This window comes from Furipterus horrens, unplaced genomic scaffold, assembly GCF_987537825.1.
Source record: "Furipterus horrens unplaced genomic scaffold, mFurHor1.1.pri manual_scaffold_4, whole genome shotgun sequence".
NCBI classification, from domain to species: domain Eukaryota; kingdom Metazoa; phylum Chordata; class Mammalia; order Chiroptera; family Furipteridae; genus Furipterus; species Furipterus horrens.
Genome location: NW_028327174.1, coordinates 1,779,511 through 1,804,602, shown reverse-complemented (window position 1 = coordinate 1,804,602; position 25,092 = coordinate 1,779,511). Strand labels below are relative to the sequence as shown.

The following is a 25,092-nucleotide window of genomic DNA, read 5'->3' as shown; positions in this document are numbered from 1 at the left end:
GGCCAGCCGACTGTCGCTACGATTGCAGCTGACTGGGGGGGCAGAGGAGCTGCAGCGGCCCGCTGCGGGGCGGGTGCCTGAAGCAGGGCCGTTGCATTGTGGGTGCGCAGCAGCAGGACCCAGGAACCGCGCAGTGAGCGCAGACGAAGGGAAGACGAGGGCAGAGGACCCACTGCTTCCCAGCGCTCGGGCTTGGCCGTGCCAAGCGGGCCGGGGGCCTGGAGCGCCGCCGTGGTAGCGTCCCTAAGATGGCTGCGCTGGAGCCGCTAACTGGCCAGTTTCAAGCTGCGCTGTCTGCGTTGCTAAGATCTGAGAAGCCAGCACCCCAAATCGACATTGTTTGCTGCGAGCGAGTTCTGGGAACCGCAGGCCAGAGATCCTGCGGAACCGAAAATGCCCAGTGCGTTCACCGAGGGTGTGTTTCCTAAATCAAGATCTAACTATCGGAAATAAACTAAGTTTAAATGTATGTATCCACGTCGTCGGTCGGGAGCAGCTTCCCGGTCTTCGCACCTCCGAGCGGCTGAGAGGCTGCGCCTCGGCGACGAGGCTCCTGCTTCGGACTCTCCTCGATCCCCCGAGCGAAGAGCTGCAGCAGCTGGCAGTGCACCCTGCGGGGACAAAGGGCCCCTGAAAGCTGTGTCTGCTGACTCCGGGCCCCAGCGGCGGGGCCCCGGGCCCCACGGACAGGTGTCATTGTGGCCAATGCTGGGTCCAACCCCGTGAAGACGCGTCAGGGCACACAGTGCCTTATTCACGCTCAGGGCAGGTGACAGCCCCGGGGACACTGATGGTCAGAGAACTGGGTTCTAGCTCCAGCAGGGACCGCAGGCAGCCACTGTCCTGCCTCGGTCTCACCAGCTTGCAGGGCCCCACGCATGTGGGTGGCGTGCAGGCCGTGTTGTCACGAAGGACAACAGGGGCCCCAGCAGTGGGGCTCGGGGCTGAGCAGCGGGCTGGAGTCCCGGGCAGCCGTGCACCGTCCCAGCTATGATGGCGGCGCAGCCTCTCAGACGGCCAGGAACAAGCCCTGCCAGTCAGCGACGCCTGCTCGGGCGTGGTCCCACGAGCTGGCAGTCACGGCCACCCCGAGCGCACCCTGGCCGCGGACGGGACGCGTGTGCACTGGGGCCGGGTGAGACAGGGGCCTGCCCTGCCCGGCTGCTGTCGGGACGCTGAGGGCAGCCGGGGCCTGGGCTGCCCTGGAGCAGCAGCGGGCTGGCTGAGGAGCCGCTCCGGGTGGTGCGTGAAAAAGAGGACCCACACGTCCCCTTCGGGGCTGCAGCTGGGAACACCAGCACACTTGTCACCTGCTTCCGTGCAGCAGGGCACCTCCTGGTGGACGCAGGAGCCCAGGGCTCAGCGAGCGCCCCTGATGGCCCTTTGTTTAATTCCGGACGAGGGGATGCCGGGCAGGGGCAGGGCCCATGTGGGCGCACGGGCCGTGGAAGAGAAAACTGACAGCGAGGGGCTTCGGCCCCGCGAAGGCGACTGGGAGGAGCAAGGGCCCGCGCGCTGTGTGCCGCGGCTCGGGTCCCCCCGGCGCCCACCTGACCTCCACGGCAGAGCTGCTGAGGACCTCGCCGTCGCAGTTCCAGGAGCTGCCGGACGCGGCGCAGCAGCAGGCGGGGTGGTGGCTGCAGAGCTGGCCGAGCGCCTTGCTGCCCCGCTCGCCGTCCTCGCCGTCCTCGTCCTCGCCGCGCTTCGACACAAACTGGAATCTCTTCACGCGGTAAACTTCAACGAACGTGAAGTCGAACTAGCGAGAGGGGACGGGGTGCTGCTGGGGTCGCCGTGTGGGGCGGGGACGCCCTGCCTGGGCTCCGGACTGCGCGGCTCGGCTCACTGGGCGGCTGGTAGCTCCGCCCCTGGGACCCCTGGGAGCCCACCTCGCGCGCCCGTCCGCCGTGGGGACCGCCTGTGCAGGATTCTGGCCACTCCTTAGCCGAGACTTGTAGAACTGCTTATCTTTTTCACAAGAACTATTTAAAATGCCCCCAACAGAAGATACTACGGGGGCTGTATTTGTACTGGTACAATCTAAGTTTTAAAAGAAGCGTATTTCACTCAAACCAGAGGCTGCATCTGCCTGTGAGCCACCCCCCCCGCCCCCCGTTGCCTGCATGCTGTCAGGCTCAGGGCGCCCCTGCCCTGACCGTGGGGGTGCGGTGCCCGGGGCCCGTTCCCCAGCCCGGCTCTGGGGGCCGAAGCTTCGCTGTGCGCGGCCGGCTGCCCAGCTCCTGTGCGGCCTTCGTCGGTTTCAGCAGGAGGGGCTGATGTGCGCAGCCACGGCTCCTGCCTTCTGTGCTCGGAGCTCACGTTTTTAAATGAGCTTCTACGAGGACACACTGTGACCGAGTTTAAGGGTGAGAGGCAAACACACGAACCGCCCTCCTTCCCAGCGAGTTCCGGACAGGGTCCCGAGGGGGTGCCGCCGGAACTCGGCCCCAGTGCCTCCCGGGACAGACCCTGCGCCCACCTGGTCCCACTGGTTGGTGTGCCGGACGAGGAACCGCAGGAAGTTGAACCTGGAGCACTTCCGGATGAGGATCAGGTCGGAAGACCCGTCTCCCAGGTGGGCGGCCGGGGACAGGCCCCTGGGGCTCCGGGGACACGCACAGGACATGTTTGTGGCGTTGATGGCCAGGAACTTGCCGCAGACCACCTTCCACTCCTCCACCTCCTCTGCGGGTGACAGGGGCAGCGGGACGTCCCGTCAGGCGCGGGTGTCCTGGGACAGGGCGGGGCGGCCCCACGGGCCCTCTCAGGTCGCATGCTGCCACACATTCGGTGCAAACGCTACGTGACCCTGTCATTGGCCCTAATGCCCCCCCCCGCCCCCGCCGTGCAAGCTGTGCCCTCGCTCAGGAAACTGTCACTGGTCCTCACGGGGGAACTGTCGAACGACTCAGAACAGGGGTCGGGGACTCCAGCCTGTTTGCGAGCTAAGGGTGGATGTCACATCTTTAAATGACTGGAACGATCTAAAGAGTAATCCTTGGTGACACGTGCGCATTACACGACGCTCCAACCGCAGTGCCCATGGACAGCCGCACCCACTGCTGTCTGAGCGGCCGGCACCCCGCGCCCTCGACCTGCACTGCCCGCCCCGCTCCTGAGTGGCCCTGCCCGGAGTGCCTGGCGGGCACCACGCCGGTGACTCGGAGGAGCCGGCCAGCACAGCGTTCCCACAGCTCTGCCCTTCCCGGGGGCCTGGCCGCTGGCGTTGAAGGGGGGGCCCCGGGGCGGGGAAGGGCCCGCCCAGCACGCAGCGGCCCCGGGACTTCACCTGAGCTCTCCAGGCCGTAGAGCGCCCGCTTCTGCTCCTCCTCCAGCTGCTGCCTGCTCTGCCTGCAGACGAAGCACCTGAAAGACAGGACCACGCCAGCTCTTCACCGCGGAGGGTCCCGGCGCTGGCCACGCGGGGCACACGCAGACGCGGCTCGCATCTTCGCACGTCATAGGAAGGCCAACGTCAAAGGCTTTTTCAAAATGCTTCTTGCACGTATTAATTTGAATTCTCAAAGTTAGATTTAAAGACTGCCCGTCAGCACGTCCTCTAAGATGGGTAACTGCTATCGGAGCAAAGGGCACGCCGAGGCCCCTGCGCCAAAGCCCCGGGCGCGGCTGGCACGGCGTGGCGCCGGCTGGAGAACCAGACGCGCGCGGCACCGTTCCGCTCTCGTGTCCCGCTGAGCCCGCGTCACTGTCCCGGGACAGAGGACACCAGCCGTTACAGCGAGCGCCTCAGAACTTATTCCTCAGCCCAGAGTACACTGGCAGCCTCGAGCACCCCTGCACTCACGCCGCCCAACGGGACGAGCGCCACGTGGCCAAATCAGCCCGTTGGCGTCAGCGACGCCAGGAATCCAACGTCCACCTCCGACCGTCCCGGCCTCATTCGCCGCTTCGCCCCTCGAGGAACGAAGGGCGGGGAAGGAGGCCTGGCTCTGCATGACTTTGAGGGGACGCCTGCATCCTACAGAACCCCACAGCCCCCGCGTCCGTCCTCAGACCCCGGGGCGGGACAGACCCTCCGCGGTCGCCGCCGGGCCACAGGGCGGATTTTAGGGTTACTTTGTTCTGCTTTGAACCGGTCCCATGCTACTGAACATACTGGGGTGCGCCCCGGGGAAAAGGCGTTGCTGTGGTCCTGAGGACGCGCCCCAGAGGCTGAGGGTGGGTCAGCGCGCGGGCAGGCTCCGGGGTCTGCCCTCGCCCCCGAGCCTGCTCCCCCCAGCGGCTGTCTGCTAGCCGGGCTCACGCTTCCCAAGGGCAGGGCAGGCACCCACCGCGGAGCATGGGGTCTCGTGTGGGGCGGGGCCTCCGGTGGGCGGGGACAAGAGGCCCCACGGGCGTCCTGTTTAGTGCTCCCCGCAGCAGCATCCGGCGCACACAGCTCGGGGGTCCCGCCCCCCACCGTTCCTTGCGCGTTTCACTCCTAACTCCCCGCAGGCGCAGGCAGCGTGCTGTCAGCCCACCCCCGCTGCGCCTCCCCTCCTGTCCCACCCGGGGCCCAGGGAGCCGGCACGGAGGAGGGGACGAGACACATCGTCAGGGTGTGTGTGCCCCGGAAAAGCTACCGTCGCCGGGCACGGAATCAGCCCCCTCGAGAGGTGCTGCGTGGCCTCCCACAGGGGCCCCCCCACCCCCTGCGCCTCGCTGTCAGCGCCATGGGTGCTCACCCGGCCCGGCAGGGCTTCTCGTCCCGCGGCGACCCCACCGTGTGCTGTGCGGGGAGGAAAGACACGGTTCCCTCGTAGCAGTGATGGGACAGAAAGGTCTTCAGGCCTGAGGACAGAGCGTGACGAGGGGAAACAGCGTCAGAAGCCTCCGCGAGAGCAGGGACAGGCACGGCCGCCACCGGAGGGCCACCCGCCGCCCACGCGGGGCCACGTCTGAGCAGACCTTCTCCATGAGGAGAGCTCCCCACGTTACTGTGTGCTTCTCTCTAGAGAAAACGGTTTGCTTTTCGTACTCGGGATTATTCATTCTGACTCAATACAGATTTACCCAAAAGCCGCCGGACGGCATGGTGTGGATGGATGGCATTCGCTTAACGCCACCAAGGAGTCCGCCTGAGCAGTGGGGGGCTGAGCCCTAGACTTGACGCCCCTCAAACGTCTTCTCTGCACTTAGAAGCTGCACACGCCTTGACCCGCACAGATGGCGCTTCTGCGTGGCCTGGAAGTGACCACTGTGTCCCCTAGCTCCGGCTCCATGGCCACCGTGTCCCCTAGCTCCGGCTCCGTGGCCACCGTGTCCCCTAGCTCCGGCTCCGTGGCCACCGTGTCCCCTAGCTCCGGCTCCGTGGCAACCGTGTCCCCTAGCTCCGGCTCCGCGTGTCCCCTAGCTCCGGCTCCGTGGCCACCGTGTCCCCTAGCTCCGGTTCCGTGGTAAAAGGAGACTGGCTGTGACCGAGGGTGGGTGGCAGCGCCCGGGACCTGGGTGTGGCCCAGGAGCCGGTCCTCAGTTTCTGTCTGTCACAGGGCGCCCCCCTCTCCAGGGGTGCTGGCGAGGCCACCAAGGCGGCGAAGGCACTCAGCTTCCCCTGCGCTGCTCCCAGGTACCTGAGAAGTCGTATCTGATGAGACCCATCCAGCGTTTCTTCTCGCTGTCCTTGATGATGTCCCCGTAGAAGCCGTACCCCAGCAGGGACACCGAGTAGCGCAGCAGCGCCCCGTTGTGGTGCACCGAGGACACGTCCATGGCCAGCGAGTCCCCTGCGGAGAGGAGCCCGGGGGGAGCTGCTTCCCGTCCCCCCGCCGCAGCCCGTCCCCTCAGGGAGCCCCGCCCGCGCTGAAGGGGTTCCGCTAAAGCACACATGACGCAGGTGGCGGCCAGGCCACCGCCGGCTCTCGGGGTCCCGCGCGTGGGCCCAGTGACGGCACTTCCAGGACAGGCCTGGAAGCTGGGTGTGGGGCGGGCAGGAGCGCGCCCGCGGGGCCCGCCCAGCATTGCCAGTGGGAAGGAGGCGGGTCTGACAACGAAGGAAAGACACTGCCCTAAAGGCGCGTTTGCTCACTTCTGTGGCCTCGGGTGACACTGTTGTCAGGGACAAGGACAAGGACAGGGAGACGGAGCAGCTTAGGCGCCCCCATCCCGCTGGCCTCGCGATGCTCACACTGGGGGGAAAGCGAGCAGGGTAAGCAGGCCAGGGACCCCGGCCTGGGATGGCCCGCCTGACTGGTGACGGGCCCTCAATGGCGGGAGAGCAGAAGGCAGGGTGTGGGACAGGTCGGGACAGGGGCAGCACCCTGGCCTGTGCACGGGGCTGCCGAGGAGAGCTGGCGGGATCGCAGTGTGCCTGGTGCCCCTCGAGGCTGTGGAAGGGTTCTGAGCGGGGCTTGTGTCTCTGAAGAGCCCCTCTGATGGCGTGCGGAGACGAGACACGATGGCGGGAGCCCTGCTGGCAGATGGGCCCAGCGCTCGGGGACAGGAACTGCTCGCGGGTCAGTGCCAGCGGGGGCAGGGGGGAGCCTACCCACGACGATGTGCAGAGCTGAGGTCTCCGCGTCGTTGGTGCCGACCGTGGAGTAGCACACGCAGTCTGTAGAGCCTGATAAGGGAGAGAGAAGGCCCCTGATGTCATCGTCATCATTTCAGAAAACCGCAGGTTTGTGATTACGTGCGTGGCGAGCTCTTCCTTTTCCTCGTGGCCCCGGAGTAAACAAGGAATAAGTACACGGGACCCACGAAGTGAATACCAGAAATCTGAGGCTCACGCATCAGAAATACAAAGGCTGACCTACAGGTCGAGGAGTCAGCCCCGAGAAACCCCGGGGGCGTTGGCGGTGGGGACACGGCGCGGTGCCCTGCCCCGGGCGCCCCTCCCAGCTGCCACGGGGATGAGTGGCGGCACCCCCGGGGGCAAGTGCAGGAAAGCAGGCCAGCTTGCGAGGGCCACGGAGAAGAGCCGCGCGGCCCGCCCGCCCCGACAAGCACTGCGCTCACAGTGAGCCGGTGAGACCCGGGCCCCGGAGGGCCAGGCTGGACCCACTCCGAAGGCCCTGAGCACAGCGAGCCCATGCCTGACCGCAGCCAGCCCCCTCCTCCCCCCGCCCCTCGTCTGTAAAGCGGGGTGACCTCAGCGCCCCCAGTCCACCTAGACCCCGAGGGCGTGTCGTGACGCTACGGGCCCTCCCTAGTCCGTCTGGCTGCCAGCTGGGTCAGAATCCCGGTCGCGGCTCGCCGCCCTCACCCTGAGTGGGCAGAGAATGCCCAGAGCACCATTTTATAACAGATTCCTGAACCCCACGCCCAGCAGGTTTGGGACGGGGCTGAGCACCGGAACCTTCACACGTCAGCTGGGGAGCTGGAAGACCCAGTGTCGCTGTCCCAAGAACGCCCCACCGACCGCGCGGGGCTGGGGTGGCCCTGGGCTGAGAGGCTGAGAGGCTTTGGCCACAGGCAGGGACCAGGGCTCTGTCCTCGGGCCCCAGAACCCCTACGGGTTTGACGGAAGCCTGGCGGTCCCCGGTTCCCGGGAGCCAGGCTCGGCTGCAGGCTCCGTTACCAATCAGACACGGAACCCGGTCCGTCCTGAGGTCAGAGCGGAAGGATCTTAATTACGTAAAACGGAAGGGAAAACGAAGAGCGATGTTCCCAGGGTGAGCGGCCCAGTTACGGAAGTCCGCTGACAAGGAGACAGTCCTGAGATGCCCTGAGTTAATTACTGCGGCTGGTGGGGGGACGAAGAGACCAGAGGGGTTCACCAGCTGACTGCGGGCCAGCCTAGCAAAAGACGGGCGCGCGTCCCTGCGTGCAGGTGGGCTCATCACGCCCAGGTGGCCACCACCCTGTCACCTAAAGAGGAAGCGCTGGACGCCCCAGGGTCCCAGGACCCTGGGTCACACAGGAGCTCTGGGGGCCCTGCTGCCTCTCCCAAAACCGGCCGCCCCCTCCCGCTTCGTCCCCAGCTCACGTGACTCCCTGCTGACCGGCTCCCCCCTTTCTCCCTCCCTGATGGGCGAGCACAGACCAGCTCTGCACCGGGTCCTGCTGCTAGGGCCGCGGCGCCAGCCCCACGGCCCCCCTCTGGTCAGTGGCGGCCCCCAAACCCTCTCTTTTGTGTTCACGAGCCAGCGCTTCAGGCGCTGACAGCGCGGGGCGGGCGGCGGCAGGTCCTACCCGCGGGGATGATGCCGATGCGCAGCCGGCTGGGCACCAGCGCCACCCGGGGCTCGTTCTGGTCCACGCCGGCGCTCCTCTGCGTCTGGCCGATCAGCCCGTGCAGGACCTCGCTGAACATGCCGTCCCCGCCAACACAGACGATTCTGCGGGAGCAATGCAGGGCGTGAGGGTCCCCGCAGCGCCACCCCACGCCCCTCTCCACAGCTCCTTGTGGCGCCCGCAGGAGGGGCTGTGTGTCGCTGAGTGTAGGACAGGCCACCTCCCAGGGGACAGTCAGGGCGCTCCGTGACACAGCCGACCCAGCGTCCAGGTCCTCCCTGAAGCTCGGCTCCCACCCTCACCATGGCCCAACCGCCACATTCACGGCTTCCCGCAGCCATATCTTCCCACGCTGTCAGCACAAGCCCTGACCGACACTTCCAGTGCCCGTCACAGCCACCAGGAGGCCACCGAGGGCAGGGCAGGACCAAGCCTCAGGCCCCGCTGTGCCCTCCCTGCCGAGTCACCTGCTCCTTGGCCCGTGGTGCTTCCCTTCAGGCCTCCCTTGAAAACATAACCAGACCAAACCAAGCCGAGCAGGCCCCCTCCCGGCCTGGACGGATGTCCTCAGGAAGGGGCCCCACCCCCAGCAGGCGCTCTAGGAACGGGGCCTCTGTGGCAGGTGACAGCAGCTCCTGCTCCCCCTGGCGGTCCCCCGCCCCCGTCCCTGCCACCACCCGGGAGCTTCTTCCCTGTCTCCGTCAGGCAGCTGCACCGGCTCCTCGGCCCCTCCCAGGAAGGCTGACCACCTCCCACGGCCTGACTCCTGGATCCACTCCACAGAAACCCCCTTCCGGGGCCCCCTGTCCCCCTCTGATGTCCCCGGGGGGCACAGGCGCCCACCCGGGAACCGCCGCCTCACAACTCCTAGAGCTGCCCAGTCCCAGCGCTGGGGGCAGGCGCGGGGCGCAGACCAGGACCGGATCCAGGCCTTCCAGCTCCCCTTGCCCCTCCCCCGTCCCGGGGGCCTCGGCCAGCGCACCCCGCCGAGCTCGCAGCCCAGCAGACACGCCCCGCCCAGGCTGCACCCTCCTCTTCAAAACTGCTTCCACTGCTTCTCTCGCAGCGTGATGCCGCCCCCAGCACTTGGGTCAGGAACCCCTGCACGTCCTCCTCAAGAATCAGTCGCTGCGATCCGCCGATTCTGCCCCGGACGCCTGAAGACCATCCTCTGCCCGTGTGCCCTCTGCCACGTCCAGCCAGCTCTGGCCCATGCCTGGAACCTCCCTCGGCCCCTGTGGGTCCGGTCCCACCTCGCTGCTATTTGCCGTGTGGCTCTCAGAAGCTTGCTTCCCAGACGCAGGCTTGATGCCACAGCGCCTCTACGTGTGAGCTCTCTGGGGGCCTGCGCCCCCTTCCCAGGCCCTGCACGCCAGCCCTGGGCACCGGGCAGAAGCAGCTGGTGCTGGAGGGGCGAACACGCCAGCAGGGACGGGCAACACAAACACAAAGCCACCTGAGGGGCGCTGTGCGACCCGACACCCCCGTGGGGCCCCTGCCACCCCGAATGCACAACCAGGGTGTGACGGGAGGGAACACCACGCCGACCCAGCTGCCAGGCCAGCTGCTCCGTGTTGCAGGAGACTGGAGGCGAAGGCAGCCGCGGTCCGGGCTCCCCTTTGCCATGAGTGAGTGTCGGGACGCCTGGCAGCACCTGCGCAGGGACGGTGTGGGCCTGCATTTCCCGGGCCGCATCGTCGGCTCGGTCTGTAGGAGACGCCCTTGTCTTCAGGGCTACGCGTGGAAGCGTGTTGGGGCCACGGGCGCCGTGCCTGTCACGCGCACTCACGCCGTCTGCGCAGGCGGCGAGGACGGGGAAGACACACGCCTGTGAGACGACAGCCTCTCCAACTCGGCCTCTGCTCGGGGTCTACAGGCAGCGCGTTTACACTCACAGTTAGGGGAACACGCAAGGAAGGGCGGCGAACAAAATGAAGCCAGACGGGAAAGCCCGGTGAGAAGGCGCGGGTCCCGCACCCGGACGGGCACGTACTCACCCGTCGTACTTGTCCACGTTCGTCTCGTACAAGGTCTCCTTGGCGTGGTTGGCGCGCTCCGTGACTGCAGAGAAACAACATGGCGTTGGACCGTCGATCGTCCCCCCAGGGAGCCCACCTTACCCTCACAGTTACGGAGGACTTCCTGTAAGAAGTGCCTTCTCAGGCGGAACCCAAGTCCCTCACAGAGAAAATAAATTGTGCTCACCCACGGGAATGTGACCCTCGCTCAGAAAGACGTCCCACAGGGTAATTGCCAACAAGTGCTGACTTTTGGGAAAGAAATTACTCTTCTGTTTTATAGTTTTCCCTTATTATCCAAGTCACTGATAATGTTAGACTACGCCAAAACGCAGAAAACACGGGTCCCGTCTGCATGCCCAAGTGCTACCGAAACGTGACAGCTGTGCACAGTGTCACACCCATCTTCCCAGTGTCACGTCATGGTCGTCTTCCTGGCGTTAAACATTCTTTGTGACGCCCGTTTCAAGGCCTGCGCACTGTTCCTGCAGATTCACCGCCACTTTACCTCCCCGTTTCCTGTTTGGGGCCCTTTAAGTTGCTTCCAACATTCAGCTGTTACAAAATGTGGCCACGGACATCTGCCTGCTTTCCTAGGACAGGGTTAGAGAACTGCGTGGCCGGGCAAAGCCCCTCACTGTGAAGGCCCCCGGCCCCCTGCCAAGTGCTCGCGGCTAAGCTGAGACGAGACCCTCAAAGGGGCCGCCTCCTGGTACTTCCCTGGCACCAAGAACTGACTCTGAACACTCAGAGCCACGCACGTGCTATCGCGTTATGTCTCTTACGCCACTTACGGGTGACGTTTCTACAACACTGATCGCTACGTCCCTTCGTTGGGAGCCTTTCCCGTCCCTGAGCGTTCATCCTTTTCTCTTTGTCGTGTTTGTCTTGAGTGCTTTAAGGCCGGGACTCAGCCAGAAAAGCCTCCCCTCTTCTCACTCTGATTTATAAAACACGAAACAAAAAACCCACATTCTATTTTGTTTAAAATAACCTCACGGGATAAAAGCCTCTGCGGGCCATACGTAGATCGTTCTCCGATGTACGCGTCTGTGCGCCGTGACGGCGCCGGGCCTCACCGATGACTTCCGTGGAGATGGCGGCCAGTGCGAACAGGGGCGCCACTTTCCTCTCGTAAATCCGCTTGCCTTGCCCTTTCCCTCCGAAGGGGTTGATGAACACCAGCAGATGCTTCGGTCGACACGCTACAAAACAACACGGCACGTAAGTCACAACAAACGTAACCCACGAGCAAAGCAAAGATCCGTGTCGCTGAACGAAGGCGAACCGCCGCGGGTGTAGCGTTCTGCTTAGACCATCTGATAAAAAGTATTTTTAAGCTGCCCTTGCCGGGTGCTCGGTTGGTTAGAGCGTCGCCCCGATGCACCGGGGTGGCGGGTGTGACCCCGGGTCAGGGCACACACAAGAAGCAACCCACGATGCATCAGTAGGTGGGACAACAAACCCATGTCTGTCTGTCTCCTCTTTCCTCTCTCTATAAAATCAATTTTAAGGAAAAGTATTTTTAAGTTAAGAGACACAACCTAACCACAGCGTTTTTTAAAAAAGATAAATGGAAATATGTTAAAATTAAGACTGTTCATCATCAGATGAACAGACTGAGGACAGTGGGGACATGGGCCGCGCAGTGGGTGGCAGGACCTGTGAGTCATAAACCCGGTAACAGGTGCAGGCCCGCAGCACGTGCACAGCTTCCGCATGTTGTTAAGAAAGACGACCCAATAGAAAAGCAGGTAAGAGGTGTTGAACAGACACCCCGTAGATTTCCAAATGGCCCGTAAACAGAAAGGCATTTCTCAACCTCATGAGCTGAGAGGGAAATGCAAATTCCAGCTGTTGTCAGGTCTGACACCCCCAGAAAGGCTCACGTTTAAGGGTGTGGTGAAGATGGGGGGCAGCCAGGACTCTGATGTTCATGGTGGGGGTGTCGCTGGAACTCCCACTTTGGGACAGGCTGGTCATGTCCACTGAGGCTGGACACATGTACCCTGTCTGAGCCAGCAGTCCCGTTCCCAGGTAGCCCCCATGAGAAGGGTAAGCATGTCCAGCCGAAGACACCCACTGGACACTTGTGGCAGTGTTACTGGTAAGAGGCCACACCGGGAGGCTGTCCCGATGGCCACCTGCCGTAAAGTGGGCGGACGATCGTGCATTCATACCAGAGCCACCTCCGCCACGCACCGCGGCGTGGACAGCCCTCTCACACGTAACGCTGAGCCAAGGCTGCAGCCAGAGCTGAGCTGCGGGCATCACGCCCGCCGGCCCTCTCAGCAGAAGCGGTGTCAAAGTCACAGGGACACAGCTCCTCCATCCTGCTTACAGGGGCTGTGAGAGGAGGGGGACATGGGTCACGCAGCATGCACACATGCACATGCATGTACACTCACAGTGCACACAGGCATCACATGCACACTCACGCACGCACATGCATGTGCACGCACACAATGCATACAGGCACATCACACATGCACACATATGCACTCACACACAGTGCATGCAGGCACATCACACATGCACTCACATGCACACATACGTATGCACTCATACACAGTGCACACAGGCACATCTCACATGCACACACATATGCACTCACAGTGCATGCAGGCACATCACACACACGCACTCACACACAGTGCATGCAGGCACATCTCACATGCACTCACATGCACACACATACATATGCACTCACACACAGTGCATGCAGGCACATCTCACATGCATTCACATGCACACACATGCATATGCACTCACACACAGTGCATACAGGCACATCTCACATGCATTCACATGCACACACATGCATATGCACTCACACACAGTGCATACAGGCACATCTCACATGCACACACATATGCACTCACACAGTGCATGCAGGCACATCATACAGCACACTCACACGAACGCACACATGCATACAGTCCACACAACACACGTGCCCAGTCATACGCACACACACGGACGTGCCTGCACACACACGTGCACACGCAGGTACCGCAGCCACTCGGTCTTACTCCAAATACTGTGAAGGCCACACGTACTCAGGCTTTCCAGTTGCTCCCGGAGGGTCTGCAGCCACAGGTGACACAGCTGCTCGTCGGCGCCGCAGAAGGTCACCTGCGCGCACTTCCAGCGGTGGCGCCGCGCGCGCTTCACACAGTGCACTGCGCGGAAACACGCGTGAGCGACCAGCCCGCACCCGCCGCCCGCGCCCCGCGCGCTGGAGCCCGTCCCCGCTGACTTGGCACCTCACGGGCCGCTAGGAAAACCCCCACTTCTCAGCCCCCTCAGCCCGTGTAAGAAATTAAAGGACGTGTGATCAAAACCAACGCGTTGATTAAAATCACATCGTGAAAAACGATACAAGGAAGTTCGTACAGAGACGAACCGAGGAAACACTGGGTTTGTTAAGTGACAAAACAGCCGCCCTCCCGGGAATCGGCGCGGGCTAAGGGGGGCGTGCGGGTGGAGACATCGGGCCCTACCTGTGAAAGCGAAGGGCGCCTCCATCTTCTGCCACCGGCCGCTGCCGGGGCGCTTCCCGTGGCTGTCCCTCTCCTCCACCGTGATGATCTCGGACACGGGCACCGAGCAGGCGTCTGCAACGACAGCGCGCGTCTGCGTCAGGCGGCCTCGTCCGAGCCCCGCGAATGCAAGGGCCCGGCTGTCGAGTTGCCGGGAACCGTCTGCTTCCATCTTCTTCAGAGACGCGGAAGTCAAACGGAGAGTCACGTGTAGCTTTTAGGTTCACAGCTGAGTGAATGTGGGAAACTCGGTGTCGTCAGGAGCGGGCAGTGGTATCCAGGGGGCTCCCCAAATGTGGAACAGAACTCAAACGAGCACCACGTGCTGACGTCGGGCAGCCGCGGCGCTCAGGCGCGGAGGGAGACGGTCCAGAAACGACTCGAACCCCAAGCGGGCCAAGGCGCACAGGCTCACCCGGAGCTTGGCGACCGGGACCTGGGGCCACACCGAGGCGGAGGCCGGGTGGGCGGGGGCTCTGGAAAGACCCGGGTGCAGCCCATCGGAGGCAGCGGGAGACAGGGGAGACTTGGCTGGACATGGGGGGCACCCCGGACACGCTCTCTGGGGAAGCAGGAAGAGGCCACCCCCGAGCTGTCCGGGCATGTGGAGGGCGGTTGTGATGCCAGGACTTCATCCGCCTCAGGACAACGTCCAGGTACAGTGGGATGGCCACCCCGCTGTGGGACCACAGCCTGTGGCTGACACAGGCCCGGAGGAGCTCGCCCAGGAGAGCCCGCGGCTGCGCGGGACGTCCCCAGATGCAGGGCCTCGCAGCGAGCACCCGAGGATGGCAGCAGCGGCTCGCTGGGCACCGGTAACACTGGGGACTGAGTGACGTCGCCATGCACGGGGCAGCCACACACGCCGCTGTAGGAGGCACCCGCAGTCCACGGCGTGTGTGCAAGCGACACGTAACCTGGGACGCCGGCCACATCGTACAACACGCGACGCGTAACCAGGGACGCTGTTCACGTTGTGTACGCACGTGACGCATCACCAGGGACGCCGGCCACGCCATGTGCGCACGCGATGCTTAACCAGGGATGCCGTCCACGTTGTGTACGCACGTGACGCATCACCAGGGACGCCGGCCACGCCATGTGCACACGCGATGCGTAACCAGGGACGCCGACCACGTCGTGCAGCACGCGAAGCGTAACCAGGGACACCGGCCACGGCGATTGCGCCCGTGACGCGTAAACGGGGCGCCGTCCACGTCGCGTGTGCACGTGACATGTAAACGGGGACACCATCCACGTCGTGTGCGCCCGCGCCGCATAAACGGGAACCACAGATCGAGGAGCACATGAAGACGCAGGAGGAAGGTCGCGCGGGAGCGCAGGTGGGCACTTTCACTCTCTACGTAAGACTAGCGGTTGCTCGCGTTCGCATGCCCTTGCGCCACGTGTGCATGTGTGAGAGTAGATAGAAAGTAAAGGTCTGTGTTGAGGGCATGTGAGGAGCCGAGAGGCTGAACCAGGTGGCTGCGCACGTCGGAGGCAGCGGCATGGCCCACTGAGCTCCCGGGACATGGCTGGCCTGTCCCCCGGCCAGGGGCCGGTATCTGCAACACCGACCAGTCCCGTGGCCGACCCGCGCTCCCCAGCGTCTGCCGTGGGGCGTGCTCCGCGCACGGTCTTCCTGAGCGTCGCTGCGTTGCTGGCTGCTCACGCCCTGTCTGTGCGTGGAGCACCGGCCCAGGCTCACCGCCGTCTCCCTTCTCTTTATAAAGTAACAACCTGACACCCCCTTTTAAGCAGAAGCCCCCGGATGCCTCCCTAGAACAGGGCTGCTCACCCGGCACCGCGGGCGCCTCTGCCAGCGTCTCCTGGGGGCACCGTCGCCGGGAGGATCATGGCCTCGCGGGGTCATGTGCTTAGTAACCCCTTCTCTAAACAGAAAATTCAAAGGCAGACGGAGGGGCGGCATGTTTGCCCCAGCGCCCCCCTGTGTCTCAGGTCCCCGGGGGTGGGGGGCGGGGGCGCTGGACCAGCCACAGGGTATCCCACAAGGGCCTCCCATCAACCCTCTAGATCCAAACCTACCTCCCCTACTGCACCCCCGGCTCCAGAAACCGCCTCCTCTCCGGCACCCCAGCCGGGGAAGAGTGCTCTGCGCCGGGGGTCCTTGCCTAGCAGCCCTGGAGCCCGCCCTCCCGCGCTCTCCCCGCCCGGCCCTGCCCCTCGGGCCAGCCCCTACCGAGGGCCAAAGACACAAACGGGGCCTGGCACGCTCCGCCCGGATCCTGCCGTGGCCGCTCCTGGGGCAGGTTTGGGGCCAGGCGCCCGCCCGGCTCACTGCCCGGCCCAGGCCCCTGGACTGGGCTCTTCCTGTGAACGGGAGGTCCTGGAGGGAGGCGCACGGGCGGCGTGCTCCGTGTCCCCAGTGTGCCGGCTCAGGAGCCCTGCTGCGGGCGGACACTGCCCCTGCCTGCAGGGACAGCTCCAGGACCAATGTGCCCTGCCACAGTGGCCCTCGTGTGGCCTCACCTGTCCTCACGCCGTGTGCCACCATCGCACGCCTGCGCTTCCGTCCCAGCGGAAGTGGAAGGCTGGGGCCGGACTGGGGCCTGCTCGCCCCCCCCCCCCCGCCCGCCTACTAGAAAGGCCAACGGGGGCTGCAGAAATGAACCCCACACCCACACCCTCAGAGGGGGCACACTCCAGGAACTTGGCGTTGGAGATCCAGAATGCCGCCCCTCAGGGACCAACAGCTCTCTGAGCCCCAGAGGGCTGTCTCTGAAATGGGGACGACACTAGGGTCAGCCCGCAGGTCGTGGTGAGGACGCTGGGGCAGCCGAAGCGCTGCAGGCACTGGCGGAAACAGACACAGCTCAGGGACTGCAGCTCCTGGGGGGGACCTGTGACCTCCTGCCCCTCCCACTGAGCAGGAGCAGGAGCTCCGGACAAGGTGGGAGAGGACTCTAAAAGCAAATAGCAGCAGGCCGCCGGCCAGGGAAGCCACCTGGGGAGTGAGCAGGTGCAGAGCGTGTCCGAGGATTTCCCCTCCTCCTGTCTCCAGCTCTGACCCCAGGGCCACCTGAGGTCTGTGACGGCACGCTGGATGCGAACAGCAGAGGCACCCAAGGAAGCCCATCCCTCTGGTGGGACGAGCCGGAGCACGGCGGGAGCGTGGCGGGAGGGCGTCCTGACTCTGTGGACTGACTCACACTTGGCCACCCACGTGTGGGACATGCCCGGAAACACAGAAGGGCCCGGGAGCCGCGCTGCCAACCGTGCCGGCACCCAGAATCCAGGGGCGGTCCTGAGCAGTGTGGCAACATGAGACAACGTGGGGCAGACCAGCGCATGCCCCAGGACCCTTCCTACAACGTGAGACACGCTTGTCATCTGTGCCAACCAGGCTGGGCACCTGCTTCAGAGAACAGAGTTCTGCAGAGGAATTTAACAGGACTCAGTCTTACAACATAATAATCAGACTGTCCAGGATACGAAACTAATCAAAATACCAAGAACCAGGAAACGCGCACAGGCTCAAGGACAAGACAGTGCGCAGGTGCCGCGTTTGGGGTGACCCAGACACGGGTGTCACATAGTCCTGGGTAGTCACTATAACATGCTCCATCAGGTGCAGCGGAATATTCTTAAGGTGAGGGGAGAGAGAGAAGGAGATGGGGGAGGAGCCAAGTGGGGAGTTTACATGGCCGCTGGGCAGGCCGCAGAGCACAGTGGGTCCTAGAGGAGAGGCGGGAGCTGAAGGCAGGTCGGCAGGAAGGACCCATTCAGAAGAAGAGGGGACAGGAGACCTTCCACTTCCAGGAGAGGGGCTGGATGGGCCTCTCGCTGTCCGTGGAGGGACAGCAGCCTGCCCTGGGACCCCGGGTTGGAGAAACAGCCGGGGGGGGGGGTTCCCTAGGATTTCTTTCACCTCGTAGGTCTCAGACTGGATGTTAGAGAAGCTGTCATCCCAGAATCACCAATGGGTACACGTGAAAACTCCATCCAAAACCTGCTCCCTCCGCCACAGGCCCAAGGAAGGGCAGCCCGACAAGACCCCTCAGCTCCAGCAGACACACAGAATACCCTGGCTCCAGCCCCACATGCCAGCCCAGGCCAACGGGGAGCCTAGATGTTCACCCTTGGGGGTGTCGTGAGGCACCCCGACACTCCCCACCAGGGCGACGTGAGCCGGAACCTCACTCCCAGCTGGCTGGCGACCAGCCCCACTCCCCACAGGGGCCGGTGGAGACAAAGAGGGAGCTGACTGCCACTGCCCCCCGCCAGCAGCAGCAAGTGCCCCTCGTCCTCCTTGCTGGGCGGTGTCCGGGGAGACCTAGTGGCGAGTCAGGACATTTGCGGCCATCCTCCTCCATCCCCCCAGGTATCCGGAGACCCTGCAGGGAGCAGTCACGAGGTGTGCCTACCCCCCAGCCGAGGAGGTTCACGGAGGCCTGGTGAGGGGCTGGACTCCCCGCCCGCCCAGCAGCGAGGAGGAGCCCCTCCCTGGTTGTCACCAAGCCCAGGGAGCCTGGGCTGCCTCCCCCACGTGGCAGCAGCTTGCCCTCCTCGGCCCCGACGGAGCAGTGTCAGGGAAAGTCACCCAAAGGGAAGGGTTAAAGGACAGCCAACGTCATAACAACACAGAAATGCCCAGGTTTCAGCAGAGACTTCATCTCCACGCCAAGAACCAGGAAGATGTCAAAGTGAACGAGAGAAGACAGCCAAGGACTAGGCGCCAGTACTAAGATGGCAAAGATGTTGGAATTATCCAACAAAGATTTTAAAGCATCTGTGACGAAAGTGCTTCATGACAAGTTACACGTGTAAACACATAAGGGCTCAGCAAAGAAAGAGAAGACACAGAGAACCAAATGGAAATTTAGAATTGGAAAACACAGTAACCAGCAGAGAGAACAGATGCCGGAGTCAGCCGCAGAGCGGCGGGCCAGAGCGGAGAGTCGGTGAGCTGGCAGGTAGGGTCGTAGAAGTTACTCAGTCTGAATAACAGAGAAAAACAGATTTAAAAAGCTGTCAGGGCCTCTGGGACCTGTGGGACGATAATAAAAGATCATCTGTGGCCCTGGCTGGTGTGGCTCAGTGGATTCAGCCCGGCCTGTGAACTGAAAGGTCGCTGGTTCGATTCCCAGTCAGGGCACATGACTGGGTTGCGGGCCAGGCCCCCAGCTGGGGACGCACGAGATGTTTCTCTCCCTCCCTGTCTTCCTTGCTTTCTCCCTCCCTTCTTCTCTCTCTAAAAATAAATAAATAAAACCTTTTTTTAAAAATGACCATCGATTTTGTTACTGGACTCCCGGAGAGAAGGGCTGAAAATGTACTAAAAAATGGCTGAAAACTTCCCAAATTTGTCAAAAGACCTAACCTCACATACGATAAACCCAATAACTCCAGATCAAGATACATCATAGTCAAACATCTGAAAATCAAATACAAAGAAAAAACATTTTAAATCATGAGTGGCTTTCTCATCAGAAACCACGGAAGCCAGAAGGAGGCGGCGCAATATTTTTCCAGTGTTGCCAGCTCAGAATCTTACACCCAGCAAGACTGCCCTTCTGGGGCACAGGAGAAACAAAGATGTTCTCGGGTGAAGGAAAGCTGAGACCTTGTCACCCACGGACCTGCCCTAGAGGAGCAGTTAAAGGCAGCAGAAAGAAGACTTCCCAAGGAAGGGAGGAAGAAAGCCCATGGTAGACAAAGATGTGGGAAATTATAAAAGGATTTTCTTCCCTTCTTAACTTTTCTAAATTATGTCTGAGGGTTGAAGATAAGTTATAACACAGATGTGTTTCTAAGTGCATGGGGAGGAAACAAGGCGATTATATCACAAAAGCGGGGAGCACAAGGTGTTACGAAAGGAGGCGAGGTCCTCGCCCCCCGCGCAGACAGGTGCGGCGGCTGCACCAGGAGACCGGCCGCAGGCGCGCGGGAAAAATTAAAATACATAGACGAATCGGAATGGAGTTCTGAAAGAAATTAATCCACAGGAAGGCAGGAAAAGGGGGAAAAAAAAGAATGGAAGACAGCAAGGAGAAAGGAAAATGAAAAGCATCATGGCAGATGGAAGTACCAGCATACCGATATTCACGTCAAGAGGTCAGACTGGCCGAGCTGATTAAAACCCGCGGCTCAGCTCTGCGGGGCCCAAGGAAACCCACGTGTCACGTGATGTAAGCAGGTGGAAAGGAAAAGTACCGAAAGGAGATGTCACGCAAACCATCAGAGGCAAGCAGGAATGGCTGCTCACAGGGGCTGCAGACTTCAGGACGAGGACGGTTACCAGAGACGGAGGGACGTCACGTTAGGAAAAAGGGGCCACCAAAACGGGGACACAGCAACCCTGAACACGCACGCGCCGGACAGTGGGGCAGGAAAATGTGGGAAGCTGCAGTTGGCAGACCCGCAGGCAAAACAGAGACGGGCCCCGTTTCAGCTGGTCACGTCACTGCCCCTCAAAACCGCGGGCACATCAGCCAGACGGAAGGTCAGCAGGGGCACGGAAGCGCGCAGTGCTGTCGTCCGGATCCAGCCCGTTCCTGCAAGCCTCCCCCCGACAACTGCCTCCCTCCTGGCCTTTTCGGGTTCCCGTGAACAGACGCCGAGACAGAGTGCGGCACTCAGACGTGGGCTGGCCCGGGCAGGTTGTAGGAACTCGCTGGAGAGAGAGGGACCGCCGCGGTCCCGATGGTCAGTCCGCGAAAGTCCGCGCTGTTCCCCAGGGGAGCCTTCACTCTGCCCCGTCCCGATGGGCGTTCTGCTGACGGTCAGGCGCTTGGCTGGGTCAGAACCCAACGGAGTGTGTTCCCCAGACGGCAGCAGCGATTTTCCCAGACGACCAGGTTGTTTGTCTGGAGGGTCAGGATTAGCTGCTTTTCCGACTCGTCAGCTGTTCCTTCCTTCTTCCGTAACAATGACTTAGAGGAGGGTCCGCACACCGCCCGCCGGATCCAGCCAGCTGCCCGCTCTTATCAATAAAGTTTTATCGGCAGGAGGGCACAGGCCCCCCGCAGCGGCCTTCCTACCAAGACAGCAGAGCTGAGAGACTGGCTCACAGGGCCCAGAACACCCACTGACCCGGTTTAGAATGACAAATGCAGCTCACGTGGGAGTGATCTCAGACCAAGGGCAGTTTTTCCGCTACCGCTGAAGCAGAGATCTGACCATACCCGAGGCCGGTGCCTACAGACACCCCGCGGGGGGGCGGCTGGTTTCTGGGCTTCTGGGCTTCTGCTTTGAAACCCAAGAGCCTGTGCACCTCTCCCCACCGCGGCTCCTCTGTGTGTGTGTGTGTGTGTTGGGGGGCGGGGTGTCTCTGGCTCGCTGTGCCAGCAGGGTTGGGGACACACGTCATAAATACCGCAGCTGTGACCTGCTCAAGGAGCTCGTCCCCGGTGGGGCTGGGGGCAGGAAGGGGGTTCCTCCTTCAAAGGTGGGGCCTGGGTAGTGCCCACGACCCCACTCCCACCCCCGGGGGCCGCCCCTGCCACACACACACACACACACACACACACACACACTCACTGCTCCCAGCGCCAACTCTAAAAGAACCGACCCAACGTCTGAGCCAGCTGTGTAACCCAGATGTAGTTTCAGTCCGTTCAAGTTCAGCCCACACAGCGAGGCGCCCTGAGGAGCCTCTGTTGGGTTTCCTGCTTTCCCCTGGCCCCACTTCCGACCCGGGGGCCAGGAGCGCCGGCAGGCTGGTCAGAGCTTGGAGAAGCCGCCCTCACTGGGTGGGTGGGGGTGGGGGTGGGTGGGCCCAGCGCCGGCCAGCTCCTTTTGCTACAGACACCGGACGCCTTCCAGCATGGGGACCCGCAGGGCAGAGCATGTGCTGGGTAAAGAGCCAGCTCCCTTTGCCAATCACGTGCCGAAGGAGCAGTCAAGTCACGGCTTCCAGTTTTCCTGTCTGAGAACAGCAGGGATGTTATGGAGAAACAGAGGGGATCGGGCGAAACTACCCGAGTGGCCACACGCAACCCAGCTCACACAGGGCGCTGGCTCGGCTCCCTTCTCTGTCCTCCTGGAGGGGGCGGGGCTCAAGTCATCCCCCCTGCCTGTCCCCGGAGCTCCGTGGTGGCCGTCTGCCTGGCCTCAGGGGGGTGGGGTCTTCCTAGAGTCCGTTTTTGCACAGCCTCCCGCCTTCCCCCACCCAGTCCGCAGTCTGTCCAGGCACATGTGGTCACCGGGGGGGCGGGGGGGGGGGACAGTGACAGCAGGGCCGGCACCGCACTCTGTTAACTGAACTCGGTGTCCAGTGGGACAGGTGTGTGTCTGCCTTGCTGCCCCTGAGCATGAAATCATCTGCTGTGGGCTTGATGCCTTTTGGGGTGCAGAGTTACAAGGGAGCCCAAAGAGCTGGCATGACTGTGTCTCTGCACCATGTGGGCAAGCAGAGGCGATGGTCACAGGCTACTCCCTGGAGGAGGTCAGCCAGCCGGGGCCCAGCCTCCCGGGGATGCCCGTCAGGAAGCTGCGATGCACCTGCACACAGAGCGCCATCGGAGTTTATAAGAACAAGCAGCAACCGGGCCAGGAGAGAGGGCGGCCGCTGCGGGGTGGGCCGTCTGCAACCGGGAGCAGACCGCAGGGGACGCTGCCACTCACAAGAGCGAGGGCCGGTGCCCGGGAGCCATACTAGTAGCCGGCTGACAACGTCAGAGCTGCCAGCGGGCAGGGAGTGACCCCCTTCCTGGACATCCTGCAACCTCTCAGGCCTGGGGTGCCCACACCTTGAGCTGGTCACAAGCGCAGCATCTGGACCTAGGCCGGCCCAGCCTCTAGGAGCAAACACTAGTTGGCCAGTTACTTAAACTCTGTAGCTCAGCGTCTTGTTTGCAAATAGAGGAGGCGGCGTCCCGCAGGAAACCACTGTGGGCGCCCAGAAGTGACCTGTCAGGCAGAACGACGGGGCAGTGTGTGGTCATCCTCAGGCCCCAAGACCCACAGGAGAGCTCCAACGCCCACGGCGCGGGCCAGGCTCCGTCACCTGAGCATCACAGAGCAAGACCTGGACGTGGGCGCCTGGCTGGCGGTGCCGGGGCGGGAAGGTGATATCCCCATGTGACATGTCCCCCAAAGGGGCCATCAGAAAGATCCGGGCGGAGTGGCCTCTCAGATACCCAGCCGAGATAAGCTCTCGGCACGCAAGGCTTCTGGTGACTTCAAGGCCAGAAACCAAGTGTCGGTCATGGGTCCAAGGCCACCCTGGACCTTGGCTGACCGAACATCCCAGCTGTGCCGCCTGCAGACCCACAGCGTCAGCGCCAGAAAGCGCCTGCAACTGCCCCGAGGTGTCGAAAAGGCATCCCCAAACCTGACGTCCAGCACCTGCACCCCAATAACTGAAACAAGAAACCCCTGCTCCTCCCCCAGCGCCTTCTGTCAGACAGCCCTGCTCGCCGTCACTCCTGCCTGGCCAGGTCCGTGGCCTCCTGACCCAGTTCCTGTCTTTCTGCAGGGACCGCAGGGGTCCTTTAGGAGCATGAGGCTGGATGGAGCCATCCAGGGGCTTCCATGGCTCTCAGAGTAAAAGTCCAAGTCCCCATCTGAGCCCCTGCCTGTCAAAGGCCCCATCCCCCCTCCCCCTCCCCCCTGCCTGCACACCCCTGCTGGTCTCCTGGCAGGTCTCAGGGCCTTTGCACTTGCTCCCCCCTGCCTGGAGCATCTCTCTCCAAAATGCACAGGGCCCTGGTCCACGCTGCTGGACCACCCACCTGGCAATGACCGGCCCCGCCCTCCCTGTGTGTCCCTTTGTCCCTTTAGTGCAGCGGTTCTCAACCTGTGGGTCGCGACCCCTTGGGGGTTGAACGAGCCTTTCACTGGGGTCGCCTAAGACCATCGGAAAACGCATATAATTACATATCGTTTTTGTAGTTAAGTGCTGTGCTTTAGTTATGGTTGGGGGTCCCCACAACATGAGGAACTGTATTAAAGTGTTGCGGCATTGGGAGGGTTGAGAACCACTGCTCTAGTGGGAAGTGCTCCCCTGGGCTGGGACTTGGGCGTGTGCCCTGAGCTGGATACCCCGCACCCTGCCCGACAGGCCTTCAGCAACAACTTGGGGAAGATGAATGAATGAAGTGAAACACGCCCACACTTGCCAGCCTGGCTTTCCTGGGCCCGGCCACCGCCCCCTCACTGTCCAAACCTGGCCTTCCTAATCCCCGTCCTTCCCCAGATCCAGTGACATCTGCGGGACAAGCCTCTGCCCATCCCTCTGTTGCCAGCCGCCCGGGCTCGTCCACCCAGCCACCGCGAGCTGTCCCCCACGCGGCTGCAGCCTTTCCTTTGTCATCTAAATGACACTTCTCTAAACCAGGCCGTCACCAGACAGCCCCGTCCCCCAGGACATCCGGGACAGAGGGCCTCGGGCTCCCTTCACTCTTCTCCAGAAGGACCCAGGGCCCTCCCTGGGAGGCTGCCTCAGTCTTAGACCCCCTTAAAGGGAAGCCGCTGGCTGCCCTTGTTCAACTAGGAAGCCCAGCGCCACGGGGCCCCTCGCGATCCTCTGCTCGGCCTTGTCCTGATGGTGCCCTTGAGATGCCTGTGGCTTGGTCCCTGGGAGAGGGGCCGGGGACACCTCTGGCCACACACCGAGCCCCCTCGCCCTCCCGGATCGCACCCCGCTGCCCTCCTAGTTGGACGCCCGGCTTGCTCTTTGTCACCGCGTCCCCCGAGTGAATGCACTCCCCGCACCCTGCCAGAGGGCACCGCGGCACCGTGTTCCCCCGCCCGGGCCGCCTCCCGGGGCCCAACCGCCCCCAGCCCCCTCCCGCCCGTCCGGAGTGCCCCGGGGGTCCCGCCGAGCTGCGGGCCGCGGCGACCACTCACCCGCGGGGACGCCGACTCCGGGCCCCGGGCTGGGCCACCAGCGCAGCAGCGCCCGCGCCGGGTCCAGGCTCACGGTGCACCGCTGTCGCTTCACCCACAGCACGGAGCGCAGCGGCTCGGCCGCCCCCATCGCGCCAGCCCCGGGCGCCGGCGCGGACACCGAGGGGCGCGGGACCGTTAGCGGCCCCTGGAGCCCGGCCGGGTGGCGGCGGCGGCGGGGGCGCGGGGCGGGCGGGGCGCGGGGCGGGCGGCGGGCGGCGGGCGGCGCTGCGTCACTCCGTACGCACAGCGGCCGCGGAACCCAGGGGGGCGGAGGGGACCCGGCGGGGGATCGCGGGGGGCCGGAGGGGGGTCGCGGGCGGCCAGTTGCGAGGGGTCCGCGTCGGGGTCCGGGGACAGAGCGGGCTCGGCCGGCCGCGGGCGGCCTCCCTTGGGAGCCGCTCTGGGGGCAATGCCGGCGCCGCGGGCGGGGAGCTCAGCAGCGCCTCCGCGGCCGCTCGGAGTGACAGGCGGGTCCTCCCGGGCGCAGGAACGCGGCGTGGGCGCCG

General features: G+C 63.4%; 1 protein-coding gene across 1 annotated transcript; it reads right to left on the bottom strand.

The window, feature by feature from the left end:
- Positions 1-247: 247 nt before the first annotated feature.
- CERK (ceramide kinase) lies at positions 248-24,729 on the bottom strand. The gene is made up of 13 exons (XM_090272248.1): positions 24,545-24,729; positions 13,694-13,807; positions 13,250-13,372; positions 11,270-11,395; positions 10,170-10,233; positions 8,131-8,276; positions 6,485-6,559; positions 5,571-5,723; positions 4,686-4,791; positions 3,290-3,366; positions 2,480-2,685; positions 1,551-1,759; positions 248-611 (listed from the first exon to the last, which is right to left on the bottom strand). Exons 1-13 carry the CDS (start codon positions 24,672-24,674, stop codon positions 461-463), a joined length of 1,680 nt encoding a protein of 559 aa, XP_090128374.1. The 5' UTR covers positions 24,675-24,729; the 3' UTR covers positions 248-460.
- Positions 24,730-25,092: the final 363 nt, after the last annotated feature.